The 15,534-nt window shown below is 42.5% G+C and overlaps 1 protein-coding gene and 1 pseudogene across 1 annotated transcript; both read right to left on the reverse strand.

Moving 5' to 3' along the window:
* Nucleotides 1-5,760: 5,760 nt before the first annotated feature.
* On the reverse strand, nt 5,761-6,663 carry LOC132597016 (mitochondrial ornithine transporter 2-like; annotated as a pseudogene).
* Nucleotides 6,664-11,365: 4,702 nt separating this feature from the next.
* Nucleotides 11,366-13,700, reverse strand: LOC132597102 (transcription initiation factor TFIID subunit 7-like). Its single transcript, XM_060296319.2, has one exon. The coding sequence runs from the start codon at nt 12,944-12,946 to the stop codon at nt 11,897-11,899; it is 1,050 nt and encodes a 349-aa protein (XP_060152302.1). The 5' UTR covers nt 12,947-13,700; the 3' UTR covers nt 11,366-11,896.
* Nucleotides 13,701-15,534: the final 1,834 nt, after the last annotated feature.

Raw genomic sequence — 15,534 nt, forward strand, 5'->3', positions numbered from 1 at the left:
TGAGCTGGGCCCCAGTCTCCCTTGGGTGGCACTGCTCTGCATTTGCTCTATGAAGCAAAATCTTAGGGACTGTCACCCTCTGCTTCTTGGCTGTCATGATGTCTGATAAGGCTATAGACATGAGAGCTAATGAAGACATCATTTACTTTTCAATCTTTAGAGTAAACAAGCTGATTTAATCTTAGAATAAAGCTGATTTTGAGGAAAATGAGTTGTAACTGAAGTAATTGATACATGAGAATTACCTACAGGGAAAAAACATGGTCTTGATTCATATGCATGACAGTGCTGCATATGGTGGTCCTGGATGACACACCCAACTTGCTGGATGACAAAGAAAACCCACTGCTAAGCAATCCTATATTGTGTACTGAGTTGGCACCAGGTAGAACAAGCTGGTATCTTGGATGGTGATGAGCTAGAACTCATGACTATTTTATCAAAGATTCAAAGCCTCAAAGTACTTAATGTTTAGCACATGGACCCACAACCTGGAAGTATAGAGCACTGAAGCATATCTAGGCTCCTAAGAGACAGACACAGCCAGGCACAAACATGTGCTGTTATTAAAAACAACTAGAAGCCACCTTCTATTTGGCATAATCATGCTATACCTGGTCTAGGACCTATCCCAGCCCTACCTTCTGTTCCTTGAACCACCCACAGAAGTTTACTCAAGCCAACACATGCTCTATCCTCTTGATCACTAATTTGATTTAGCCATCTTCCTCTTCCAATTCTCTCTGCTCCTATTCAATGATACTCAGATGTGGAGGATGAACAAGGAGCCTTCAGTGGAGAGCTGCTCATAAGGCCACCTTCTGAGCATTCTGGGGATGTCAACATCACTAAGACTAAGTTCCAGAACTACTAATATGAGAGGTTTCTGATTGGAATATCAGAGACAAATGGGTTCAGATTGTTTTTTTTTTTTTGGTACACGGGCCTCTCACTGTTGTGGCCTCTCCCGCTGCGGAGCACAGGCTCCAGACGCACAGGCTTTTTCTTCCAAGTTCAACAACTTGGGGACATTTTCTTGTTTAATTCAAGAAAATGATCAAGTTTGATACTCCACTGCCAGATATGGTCCTTCTGAGATATTACATATACTTAACTGCTGTAGCTTGGTATTAGTATCCCATGAAAGCTGGAACAGAGAATGAATTTCTAGCTACAGTATCACTATAGCATTGCAAGATGCATACCATCTGGTCCTGACAGTAGACCAAAGGGTATAATAAGATTTTTCAAAGTTGAGGGATACCAGGGAGTTCCCTGGCAGTCCAGTGGTAGGACTCAGTGCTTTCACTGCCATGGCCTGGGTTCAATCCCTGGTCGGGAACTAAGATCCTGCAAGTTTTGCACCATGGCCAAAAAAAAAAAAAAAAAAAAAAATTGAGGGATAGCAGAGAAAACTCTAATTTTAAAAGATACATGCAAGTTCACAGTAGCACTATTTATAATAGGCAAGACATGGAAGCAAGCTAAATGTCCAACAACAGATGAATAAAGAAGATGTGGCATATATATATATATATATATACACACATACACACACACACACAATGGAATATTATGCAGCCATAAAAAGAATGAAATAATGCCTTTTGCAGCAACATGGATGGACTTAGAGTTTACCATATTAAGTGAAGTAAGTCAGACAGAAAAAGACAAATATATGATATCACTTATTTGTGGAATCTAAAAAGATGATACAAATGAACTTATTTACAAAACAGAAATAGAGTCAAAGACTTATGCCTACCAAAGGGGAGTGGGGGAGGGAGGGATAAATTAGGAGTTTGGGATTAACACATACACACTACTATATATAAAATTGGTAAACAACAAGGACCTACTCTTTAGCACAGGGAACTATACTCAATATCTTGTAATAACCTATAATGGAAAAGAATCTGAAAAAGTATATATATATATATATATATATATACACACACACACACATACACACACATGTATAACTGAATCACTTTGCTGTACTCTGGAAACTAACAACATTGTAAATTAACTATACTTCAATAAAAATAATTTTTAAGGGCTTCCCTGGTGGCGCAGTGTTTGGGAGTCCGCCTGCCGATGCAGGGGACGCGGGTTCGTTCTCCAGTCCGGGAAGATCCCACATGCCGCGGAGTGGCTGGGCCCGTGAGCCATGGCCGCTGAGCCTGCGCGTCGGGAGACTGTGCTCCGCAACGGGAGAGGCCACAACAGTGAGAGGTCCGCATACCGCAAAAAAAAAAAAAAAAATAATAATAATAATAATAATAATTTTTAAAAAATTGACGGATAAATTATACCATATGGAAATAAAGTTTAAAATAAGGCTAGGCATCAGAAATATGGATTTGACCAACTTAAATCTTAGAAATAAATACCATCTCACCTCAAAATAAATAAATAGTAACCTGTGAGGTGATGGACATTAACTAACCTTATTGTAATAATCATTTCATAATAAACACATATATAAATCATAACACTGTACACCCTAAACATGCACAATGTTATTTGTCAATTATATCTCAATAAAGCTGGGGAAGAAAAAAGAAAGAAATACCATGAAACTAATTTAAAGACTACAAAGAAACCACAATATAAAAACAAAAACACAGTTAAGGAAAAGATTTTACACACACACATCATTGATTTTACATACACACACACACACACACAATTTGGATTCTATTTTTTTGTTCTAAATTGTATTCTAGAATATTGCTCTTCTGACTGAAAACAAACATCTAGACCATCTAGACCCTGAGAACAGAAACCAGACCATTAATATCTGAATACCCAGAGCTCAATACAGTATACTGTAAATGGTGTGAATTCAATAAATATTTTTATTTAGGTAAATAGTTTAATGATAGAACACTCAAATTTCTTTAAACACAATATTTCAAGTTACTATAGTTTTGTCTGAGTACAGATCTGAAGTGGTACAAATTGTATCTAAATATTGAACCATGAATTAAGCAAAAAGGGTGGAAAACAATTCTTCTGACTTAGGTTTCAATTCCTTACTCCCACTCTTGCTTGCCTCAAATGATTTCTATTGAAGATATTTAGGTAAACCTTTAATGGACAACATGTGAAAAGGTCCGTTGACTATAGGGCTAATTGAGACAAGCTCATGGGTACTGAGCAGGGGGCCTTCGGACTTTGAAAGGTCCACTTCCTGCAGAAGCCATTCCTGTTCTCTTTTCTGCTTTAATCCAGACCTGCTTGAATGAAGCCCCATTAAGTAGCTACTGACCACTTACGTACGCAATATATAACTTAAATGTATAAATAACTTAGAAGTAAAGTAGAAAAATGGTTTTCTTTTAAAGAAAAAGCAAATGGAAGACCAGCCACCGCTCTGGAGCACACCAGGCATGACACTGAGCATCCCCTCCCCAAATGTCTGCCCCAGCCCCCATTTGTCAACATCCATCACCCTGACCCTCTTGCCTCTGGCAATATGGCTAGACTTACCTCAGAGGTTTCACAGATAGAAAAAATCTGAAGGAAACTGGGGATTCCATACCAGGTGTACATTCCACCAGCAGTGATTGACACACATGCCACGTGCGATCATTGACACTGGGAGCCTGCCTCTTTTCAGCTTTACAGGCTGCTTAAGAACACTTCTTATTGAGAGAGACTCTGCTGGTCTTGGATCATCATGGAATGATGAGGCTTACTTTAGTAAGAATGACCCTCTTACATTATAGGGCCAAAGAACACATGCACAAGAGTGTGGGGATCAGACGAACTATGTTTTTCTGTTTTTGGTTTTTGTCAGTGCCTATATACATACATATGGTACAGTTTAATAAAGTTGCTTTTCTTATGTTTCATTGCTTTGTAAAATCACATCATATATACAGTCATCAATAAAACTCACAGATGGCCAGTACGAAATTTAGAAGTTTCCAACACTGTAAAAAAATGACAAGGAGTTATCAGCCCTCAGGTAAACTTCAGGATGGGTCAGCCCTAACATTAATCACTGTGTACTGCAAGCACTAAGTTCTGTCTAGTTCTATTTGAGAGGAGAGGACTTCATCCACTGGTAACGTCACCTGATCACCATCAGGGCACAAAAAGTTCTCATGGCTTTGGCACTCTCTGTTCCCTGGAAGGGTTTCTGACTGGTGGAGGCAGAGAGGACAGTGAACGATCCAAAAGGAATCAACAACCCCTAAATGGGCCAATAGTACATCCTGGAATCCTACCCAGGCCAGGACCCGAGACTGGAAGCCAAGAACTGTTGTCAACTACATGGGTCTTCATCCAAGCACAGAAGCACAGCCCCATCCCTCACCCCTTCCTCAGTCTAAAGTAGAGCAGAGGGGAAGCTCTTTGGGAGAAGAGAGGAAGGAAATTTGGTACAGACAAAGGCCAGGCTACTTCCCAGAGGCCTAATGCTCTAGGCCACACCTAACTAAGAGTGTGGAATATGATCCCACTTTGAAGATGAATAGCACTATTTTAAGAGTAGAACATCTTGGGAAAATCCAGGGTGCCTACTCTGAAACTTTAACTCGAGGCTGTGGAAGACACATCAGTATGCAGGAATATTCTCCTCTTAAAAATCTAAGATGACAGAGACCACCCCGGTGGTCCAGTGACTAAGGCTCCACGCTCCCAGTGCAGGGAGCCCAGGTTGGATCCCTGCGCAGGGAACTAGATCCCGCATGCCACGACTAAAAAAACATTCTGCATGCTGCAACTAAAGATCCTGCATGCCGCAACTAAGACCCGGTGCAGCCAAATAAATATTAAACAAAAAATCTAGATGAGAAAAAATATGAAATCTTGCCATTTGCGACAACATGGAGGGACCTTGAGGGTATTATGCTAAGTGAAGTCAGACAGAGAAAGATAAATACTATAGGATTTCACTCATATCTGGAATATGAAAAACTATAATAAACAAACAAAACCCCTAATAAATGAACAAACCAAAACCAAATAAAACAAACATGTCATTACAGACAACAGAGTAGTGGTTATCAGAGCGGGTAGGTAAACTAGGGAGACAAAGTGGATAATGGGGATCAACTGTATGGTGATAGATGAAAACTAAATTTTTGGTGGTGAGCACATTGTAGGGTATACAGATGTAGAAATATAATGCCATAAATCAAGATTACCTCAATAAAAAATAAAATAAATCATTGTAAATGAAAAAATGTAGATGGATATTTTCGTTTTCAAGCACCAAACACTTTTTAAAAACTTTAATTGGCTAATATAGTGCACATGTTAAGCAGACTTTTAAAGAGACCCTACATCTTGAGTGGGTTAAGTAATCATTTATAACCACCCTGAAACATGTTTAACTCGGTTTTTCTAGTGACATGAGATTAAACATGGAAACCAAACTGTGTTTCACTCACAACATATAAGCAAACAAACTTCATGTACATGTGTAGATTTATGCAAAAGCCCGGTGATACAACTATGTTTAGCTTTTCAGATTAGGTACATACGGCCACCCACTCGCCCTGTATTATCTCACCAAACACAAGAGCAGCAACTTTTCTATTTCAATACAATTATGGGCAGAAATTATATGATATAAAATAGAGGTTCTTCCGTAAAGGTTAAGATTTAGCATATAAGCAGGGAAGACAAAAGCAAAGTTCCCATGAAGTCAAAAATAATACCACACTGGTCCAGTGCTCCATGAAACTCTGAGTTAAATTATAGTCCTCAAAGGCGTGTACTTGGATCCAGATTCACCAAGACACTTCAGTATGCTTCAAACTGGCTCATCATCATCTTCCTGCTGTATTCATAAGCCAAAAATAGTGCCGCATTGGCAGGGAACGCTCGAATCAAAGTAGCTTTCAGACCAGAATATAAAGCTGCTTACTCCTTCGTTTTTCACAACACTTAAGAGTTCTGATAAATCCTGCCTGTTTTCCAAACATGGAAAGAACCTGAATTCTGGATTTGATACAATCCACTGGGTATATGACAAGCCAAAGGCAAATTCCAGCAATTCCACCGCTTAACATCAAGGGGACAGGGCCTAGTTCATCTTTTGATCCATCCGAGGCAAAAAACGATCGGCTCAGTTCATAGCCACCGAAGAAGAAATAGCCTGGTACTACTTGAAACAGAGTGCTCGTGAGTCCGTGGTAGAAGCCCAAGGGGCCATCCTTTCTAAGGATACTCTTCACGACGGACCAAACTGTATTATGGCTTTTTGCTATCCTCCCTGACATCTCCAGTTCGTGCATGGTCTGCAGCCGGCACTTCACCAGCTCAGTGGGGCACAGGGCCAGCGCGGCAAACGCAGAAGCGACGGAACCAGCGGCCGCAGTCTGCAGATCATTCAGCTTCGCCCGCTTGTCCAATCCAACCACTTCCCTCACGAACTGTTGGCAGAAGCCGTAGCACAAGAAGAGGACTGAGTTCTCGGCGACGTAGGCCATCAGCGCGGGGGCCGGCCCCTTTGTAGAAGCCCCGCAAACCCACCTGGGAGTACGTCTTCAGGCCACAGTCGACGAGGCCCTTGTACAGGCCAGGGAACGTCTGCATCTTCACTTTCAGTGTGTCGAAGGGCTGCCCGGTCAGGACGCATGCTGTGCCCCCAAGGGCCCCCGCGGTGAGGTCGATGGCGGCTTGGATGGCAGGACTGGATTTCATGTTCGCCCACTCTTCTGCTGGTCTCCGAGGAAGGGAACTCTCTGGAGCTTAGGAGGCCGTCCCGTGTCCAGCCGCCTGCTCTTGGCTCTGTCTCCGGCGCGGGAGAAGCCGCTTAACCCCAGACTAGGCCGCGGGCCGCCCTCCCCACGCACTGAAATAACCCCCGGCCCGCGGGCCCCCGCGTGCCTCTCCTGGCGCCCTGCGGCCGCCGCGTCTGGGCCCTAAACCCGTCAGCCGCCCTCCCGCTCGCTCCGCGCCGCCCGTTAGTCCCAGCGCCCGCGGGCCCCGGGGCAGACTAGAGAAACACTTCTAATGAATCTCAGTACAGCAGTAGAAAGCTGTCCGATAAATTCCTGCGATTACGGCCAGAAACTCCAGGCGCTGCTGCGGCGGAGGAAGACTTGCCTTCCTGTTCGGCCAGAGACCCCCACCTCCCGGCAAAACAAAATGGGAGGTGCTTGATCGCGCCTGGGGTCAAAGAGTCAATCTACAGAGACAAAGGTTTAAAATAGGGAAAACACTTTGCGGGGTTTACCTGACAATTGGTGGCTCCTTCGGATCAGAAAACCCTTAATCGTCTCCGGAGAGGAATGGCGGCTCCACAAAGGTGCCGGCCGCCGCGCCTCTCCAGGTGTAGCTCTTTGCCCGCCGGGGGCTACGCCGGGGGAGGCCTGAGGCGGGCAGATCCTGGCAGATCCAGGCCGAGGATCCTGGCCTGAAGCCCTGTGAGCTGGTGGGACGCACACCCTCGTTATTTCTAGAGGTTAAGTCAAGGCCGTGTACAATCGCATTGGAAAACATTTATATACAGCTAAAAAACTTGATATAAAAGACCTGTGTGGCTCCAGCGCTCTGTGCGTGCTAAGTCTCGGGGTTCTTGCTGAGGAGCCATGCAGCTTTATGCAGCAGCAGTTCTGGATATAACTGACTACAGGCCTAGTAGGCAAGATGCAGTTTGGGGCATCAGTGAGGGTACCGCTGTCAGGACACACTTTTCCTCCCATATGCTTATAATCCCAGCGTTGGAACGAATTCTCTTAAAGTTTACATTTTAAGCCCTAGGCGGTATTTTACTTTGGGGGTAAAAACAAAATGGTGGAGGGGGCAGAAAGTATGCTAAAAGGATTCTTTCATTTAGAAAGCTTTCCTTGTCTGATTCTTTGGGTATCAGTTAATATTTAAAAGTGAGGCACCTAAAAGCAGATTGTGCGTGGATACTGTTTGTCAACAGGTAGACTTCATTGTAGTAAGTAGTGACTTGGCCTTTTCTTTGGAGAGTGCCCAAATGTATCTGGATTTCTTTTCTCTGGTACCATATGGTTTCTTCAGAGAATAATCCTCCAGTCTTGACTGTGTGTGTGTGTCTGTGTGTGTTTGCGGGGGAGGGGGGGGTGCGGGTGGTGTTTACCTTGGGTACTGATTTAATGACACCAAGTGGGAGAAGAGGGTTGACATCCTGCAGTCAGAAAACAGACTTTCACACAATTCCCTTGTTCAATGCTATGGACCCCCAGCCTCCATCTGTGCCTTCTTTGGTTCAATTTACCCAGAAAATAAACTTTCTGTCTGTGGCATGGGGAAGGAAAAGTCATCGGGCTTGAGTGAGATAGGGCTCCTGGACATCCAACAGCTCTGAGCACAGATCTTATTATCTTATTTTTTTGTCTGTGCCACATGGCATGCAGGATCTTAGTTCCCAGACCAGGGATGGAATCTGTGCCCCCTGTGGTGGAAGCCCAGAGTCCTAACCACTGGACTGCCAGCGAAGTCCCTGAACACAGCTATTAATGAATCCTGTTTCTAGCCTCACACCTTCCCTCTTCCTTAGAAACTGCCTGCAAAAACTGAGCCTCAGTGTCTATATCAAGTGCGTGGGTTTGTTTCTCCTTGGTATACCTCCTTGCAGACATTTAGCATGTAACTTTCTGTGATCTATGAATTTATCGTTTCTTCATCTGCTTTGGCCTTCTGAAAACATTGACATCTCTCATCCACTGTTGTCTCATCTCCTATTTTCCTTGCCCTTGGCGGTTACTATATTAGCAGGCTATCTGACAGAGAAAAGAGATTCATGAGAACAATGTGCCATTTTAAACTAGAAAAAAATTTTTTTAATTTTTAAAATTTTTAAAATTTCGTGTCACATTTGGTTTTTTAAAAATTAATTTTATTTATTTTTGGCTGCATTGGGTCTTTGTTGCTGTGCTCAGGCTTTCTCTAGTTGCCGCGAGCGGGGGATACTCTTCGTTGCGGTGCACAGGCTTCTCATTGCGCTGGTTTCTGTTGTTGCAGAGCATGGGCTCTAGATGCACGGGCTTCAGTAGTTGTGGCATGCAGGCTCAGTAGTTGTGGCTCACGGGCTCTAGAGAACAGGCTCAGTAGTTGTGGCACATGGGCTTAGGTGCTCCACAGCATGTGGTATCTTCCTGGACTGGGCTCAAACCTGTGTCCCCTGCATTGGCAGGTGGATTAACCACTGCACCACCAGGGAAGTCCCTCACATTTGAGGGTTTTTAAAAACTGTTTTGGTTTTTTAAAACTGTCCATTAATTACCTATGGTTCATTGTTTGTTTTTTAGAAGCACATACTGTTTTTACAAACACAAGAGATGCTGGATACTACAATAAATCATCAACTGCTTTTGCATTAAATTCATATATGTATATGTTCTGGAGAAACCAAGTTAGTAATCAGCGCCAGGCATCATGAGGGCATTAATAGGGAAATCGTCTGTAATTTCATTGAATTATCAGACATAGTTGTGCAATAATACACAGATCTCAAGTTCCATGAAATATATTTAAACAGCTGGACTTGGAACACATGTACTCCCACGCATACATGGAAAACAATGGCAAAGGAACTTCCAAATTTTCAGTGAAGATGCACACCCACATCACATGTTCCCTAGCAATCAGATGGAGTAGCCAGATAGGATTACCAGAGAAAGTAAGGTTTGAGCTGAGGGCTGAGTAACAAAAAGCTAGCCATGAGACTATCTGGAGACTGTTCCAGGAAAAGGGAAATATAAGTGTAATATAAGTAAAGCTCTGTAGTGTGAAAGAGCTGGGCGTCTGAAATACAGAAAGAAGGCCAATATACCTGCTGTGTGGTGAGCAGTCTTCCTAGTCTGTGTTTTCACACAATTCTTACCAGGTAATAAAAGTTTAAGCAGAGTTGAAGACAGTCCTTCAGAGGCATGATTGGTCACAATTTGTCCAAAGTTTTTGTCTCAAACATTTGATCTACAAATTCAAAACGTCAGGCTTTATGACATTTAGATGTGAACATAAAGATCCCATTTACCTAATCTATAGAAATAATGCAAACCAGAGACCACACTGACATGCTTATTGCAGCATTCTGTGTAATAGCAAATGTAAAATGGAACAACCTAAGTGACCGGCAATAGGGGAGTGAATAAAATTAAGAATTTGTAAAATTTCTGCACTGCTTAAAATTTTCAGTGAGTTTTTTCTTATAATATTTTAAAACACTAATTTAAAAAATTCAACTTCCATTCATGAACTCAGAAATATTGAAAACCGTAGCCCACCTATACATCACACTCATCAGGCAAGGGAGCTATGAGAAAAGTGAGTCTTTTTTGGTAACTCTGGATTTACATGAAGGGAAATGGATCCCAACCTTCTTAAGGTTTTCTCTTTTGAAGTTTACATAACAGATAATTACTCTTCATTATGGAGGTTTTAATATTTATGCAAGACCAAGCCGTAAATGAATCAAATAAAAACCAAAGCTACAGTAGTAAACTGACTCAGTTTGCTTATGCTGCGGATGTATTTGAAGCAAACTTTGTTTCTGCTGTAATTTATAAACTTTTAGAATGATTCTTTAATTTGAAATCAGTCAACCCCATTTAAAGCAGCTGTTTCTTTATACACTTTTCTACCATTTCAATCAGGCTTTAAATCAAATTTTTGATCCCTGTACGTTCAGACCCTAGTAAATAGGCAATAATAGTTTGCTTTTATTCTAGGAATTGTTCTAAGTCCTTATATGTATCAACTCAATAGCCAACAACTCAAGGGCCCCCAGGTAGGTAATATTATCACCTCCATTTTAGAGATGAGGAAACTGAAGCCAACAGATTAATTTACTTGCCCAAGATCAATCTCAACTAGATCACTGAAATAGGATACAAACACAGGCACCACATCTCCTGAACTTGTGATTTTAATCTCTACTCTTCTTTAGTAAGTTTACAGTGACTAACAAGGCAAAGTACGTAATCTCAGTGAATTTACAGCCTAGTGAGGACATGGGCAACAGGTAACTTAGACTTTGGTATGATAGATGCGTAATAGTATTTATCCCAATAGACTATTAAAGAGAAAGAGTAGTAATTAAACTCCTTGAAAAAAATGTAAATAAGCTCAGGATTGAAAATAGTGAGAGAATGTGGTGAGATCAGGCTGAAAGAAAAGAATTTAGGATAGTTTAGGAACGTTCTTTATCTCCTGACCTCCAAATGGAGCAGGTGGATTGGAAACATAATGCAAAGATGACATTTCCCCATTTCTTTGCCTCTGCTGTTCCTCTTTTTTTTAAATTCTAACACAACTGCTTCTTTTCCTACAAAACAGAATCCAACTGGTCAGTCCCTTAAACCCCATAAAGAAACCACTTCAGAAGAGGATCTGATACCCACTACCCCTAAAAGAGCAAGACACATTATAAGGTGAAAATTACTTGCTTTTATTTATTGTGAAAACAACTTTATGAAATGATTTGCAATGCAAAACGTGGAAAACTGCTTTGAATAACTGGGACAATAGCTACAGCATGGGAAAACATATGTAAACAAACTTCACTGCCACCAAACTAGACTCTACTAATTTATCTCAGATGGCATCACAGAGTAGCAATGGCAGCTTCTGGTAAACTGAGAAATAGCAGCAAAGTCCTGCAGTGAAGCTGTGATTAATTACTAAACTGAACTGTTCACTCCACTAATCCTACAACTTCCCTACATTTATCTGTCTATACATTCCTACTTACTACAGGACAAACACCCACCAAAGTGGTTCCAAAAGACAAATGAGATAGAAATTCACAGTTACATTTGTCTGCAAGACAAATCCAATAGAAGGCAGTGGAGGAAATTGGGAACTACTACAAAGTTTTACTATCTAGTCCAGGTGATGAAAACAAAGTTTTTCTTTCAAGGCTGACCACTGTCAGGAATGAAATTAAGTATCAAAACTCTGCTCACTTCTCTAGGAGTGATTCTAGCTCTTCTTGCAAAGAGCTGAGCTGCTCCTTTTCTCGGTCTTCCTTTTGTTTCAGTTCATCCAGCACAGCCTGAAATCTGTTCTTGAGAGCCAGGTTTTCCACTTTCAGGATGAGATCCTCCTGTCGCTTTGCCCTGTCCTGGGTCTCTTGGAGCTTGCCTTTCATGTTATCAATCTGTTTCTGAATTCCCATAACCAGCTGATTAGTTCCCTCGTCTTCTTGGTGGTGTTCATCTGACTCATTTAGCTTGTCCTGTAGCTGCCTTTCCAGATCTTCCTCAGTGTCAATGATGTTTATGTCTTCTTCATCTTGATGCTGTGTCTCATCTTCATCTTCACTGCTGCTGCTAAGGTCATTGAATATCTCCCGAAGCTCATCATGTTCTAATGAGTCACGGCCCTGCCTGTGGCCAGACATGCCTGGGGAAGAGATATCAAGGCCTTGGTTTTCTGCTTCTTTTGTTTCATCTTCAGCAATTATTTCCCAACGGGTACTGACAGCTTCGGCATCTGTGCTCAGCAACCGCTTTACTTCTTTTTCCACATCTGGAGACTCAATATACTTCTTCTTTGCTGTCTTACGGAACCTTCTCTTTCTGACATTTTTTAGAGGCAGAGTAATTCCATGGTTCCATACAAACTTTTTCTCTTTGTCCTTATCCTTTTTCTTGCTTGCTTTGGGATCAGCAGTGGCAACTGGTTCCTCAACAGGAGGATAGAGATCACCGTCAACTGTGGCGACAAGCATCTGAGAGACATCAGCTGTCTTGTAAAAGGTTTTTTTATCAATGGTTTTCAAACTTTCCATAACACATGGCAGATCTACCAATTTTGACGCCAATGGGACCCGGTCCACGCTGACAATTCCATGACGCCCATCAGGGTGTAACTCAATTGTCAGTCTGTCCTTCAGGTTGACATGACCAGACTGCACCGCCCGCCTCACGGTAGAGGCATATTCCAGAGGTAGGCGTAAGATAAACTGGCTCTCTAGTTCGTGAGGAGCATCATCTTTGCTCTTACTCATCTTTATTTCTTTGTGACTCACTTTTTCTCTAATAACCACTTGTTGCACTGAAAAATTTCAGCTATTTCAACAGAAAGACCACTTCTTTATAAATTCAAGTCTTTAATTACAAACAGTTCTGGATAGAAGAGCAATTAAGCGTCTATTCTGAATTAAGCCCCAAGTCTTTATAAATATGCTGTAACAATACCAGTCGTTTCTGACGCATTGCCTTACGCAGGTCCATTTAAATCTATCAGCTGCGATGCCAAGTTCCAACCTCTAGATGCCGCTGCAGGACAACGCAGGGAAAGCAAATGGCGGCTCCCACGGAATGATGTTCGGCACAGAAAGTAAGGCTCAGCAGATACTCCCAATCCACAAACTCTCCCGGAACAAAGATACGCAAAAAGCGGGGCGTAGTGAGCTCTCTTCGCCTCAGGTACTTACAATCCAGTGACGATTATAAGTCCAGTTTCTCCGGACAGGCGCGAGCGGAAAAGGAAGCCACTCAGAGCAAGGTGGCCGGGAGCCGAGCGTCTCCTTCCGAATTCCTTTGTTCTTCCCGGCACTTGGCAAAGCGATCCGCTGATTATCGGTGAAATGGCGGAGGACGGGCAACGCGAAATCTCGCCAACAACCGCAGCTGCAAACGCCAGATTCTGCAACTCCGCAGCTCAGCGGGCCTCCGTCCGTTAACGGCCGACCTAGCCGAGAAAAGACAGCTACGTCACCACACGGGACGGGAAGCTGCTGTGAGTCGCAACACGCCTCGGGCGGAAGTGCGGGCTGCCCCAGCGCGCGCAGTCGCAACGCCCGAATACGCGCTCCGGCGTGTCTTGTCGTCTCGCGATAATTTGGCCTTAACGGGATGAAGATTATGTTCCGTAAAGAGCGATTGGCTTAGGGCTTTCCTGTTGGCGCAGCGGTTGGGAGTCCGCTTGCCGATGCAGGAGTCGCGGGTTCATGCTCCGGTCCGCGAGGATCCCGCGTGCCGCGGAGTGGCTGGTCCCGTGAGCCGTGGCAGCTTGGCCTGCGCGTCTGGAGCCTGTGTTCCCCAACAGCCGAGGCCACAACAGTGACAGGCCCCCGTACCGAAAAAAAAAAAAAAAAAAAGCTGTAGGTTCACAAATATTTAGAGAAAACGGTTATAGAAAGGACAGGGATTGTCCCGTCCGCCTCCGCTAAGCTAGGGCTTTTACCGGATCTCTGTGGGGCCGGATACCTCCTAGGCTTCCGCGTGACTGCCGGAGATAGGGCGTCCGTGCGAAAGTGGTTTTTGTTTCTGGAAATATCTAGGCATCTCCACAGGCTATATTCAATCTGGAGCCGATAAAAAAACTCATAACTAACCATACCGTGGATTTTAAAGTACCCAAGTCAGTGGAGTGAGGACGTGCAGCCCAATATAATTCTTAGTCTTTGTTAATTATGAAGATGGCTGTAGGGGGCCCGTGACTCGGTCTGTTTCTGTTTTGAAGACCCCGTGAGGGAACAAGGATGATTCCTCTTTTTTTATTTTAGTTTATTTTTTTATACAGCATGTTCTTATTAGTCATCCATTTTATACATAGTAGTGTATACATGTCAATCCCAATCTCCCAGTTCATCCCTGCCCTCCCCTCCCCTGCCACTTCCCCCACTTGGTGTCCATACGTTTGTTGTCTGCATCTGTGTCTCAATTTCTGCCCTGCAAACCGGTTCATCTGTACCATTTTTCTAGGTTCCACGTATATGCGTTAATATACGATATTTGTTTTTCTCTTTCTGACTTCACTCTGAGTCTCTAGATCCATCCACGTCTCTATAGATGACCCAATTTCGTTCCTTTTTATGGCTGAGTAGTGATTCCTCTTTTTAATGTGTTTGACGTAGATATAAATGTAAACAGAGAAGGTCGTGTTCTCCTGGAGGCCCACGTTCATTTAGGACAGTTGGCTGAAAGACGAATAGTCTGATTAAAGTAGAATATAATTGAAGTATTACTTCCTTCTACTCATTTGCCAGTAATTTTTAAATTAGTTTGGAATTTTAAAAAATCCACCTCTATTGTTTGGATAACTTTTCTGCTTGTCTCTTCTTCAGGTGGTCAAGTATTCTTCAACATGTATTTATAGTACTTCAGTCTAACTGTGTAACAGTTTCCACTTATTCCTATTCATTTCCATTTATTTATTAATAGGATCAATTTGGTAGACTATCGAGGTCATTAAAATTTCAATTTCTATTCTCTAATATATCAACACCTGCATCTAAGTTTTAGAGAATTCACTTAAAATGTGATTAACATTTAGAAAATTCACTTTATTTCTTTATGTACTTATTGTTTCCCTCACCTAAGACTGGAAGCTCCATGATAATCAGGAGTCTAATATCATGTTCATCCGGTCCCAGTGCCTAGTATCAAAACGTGGGAGATAAAAAATATTTGCTAATTGAATGAAACAATTGATCCATCCACAAAGAACATAAATACAATCTAAATCCTATAATAATTTGTCAGAAAATACATTCTGTGTCGCCTTAAAATGAGATAGAGCCACTTTATATATACATTTCCTCTCCAGTCACGGACTGTGCCAATTGTTATGAGGCCAGAAGTTTGCAAA

This window comes from Globicephala melas, chromosome 3 (assembly GCF_963455315.2).
Source record: "Globicephala melas chromosome 3, mGloMel1.2, whole genome shotgun sequence".
Taxonomy (NCBI): domain Eukaryota; kingdom Metazoa; phylum Chordata; class Mammalia; order Artiodactyla; family Delphinidae; genus Globicephala; species Globicephala melas.

Excerpts from the sequence above, each read along its gene's own strand:
- LOC132597102 (XM_060296319.2), bottom strand. The coding sequence starts at position 12,946 with ATGAGTAAGAGCAAAGATGATGCTCCTCACGAACTAGAGAGCCAGTTT.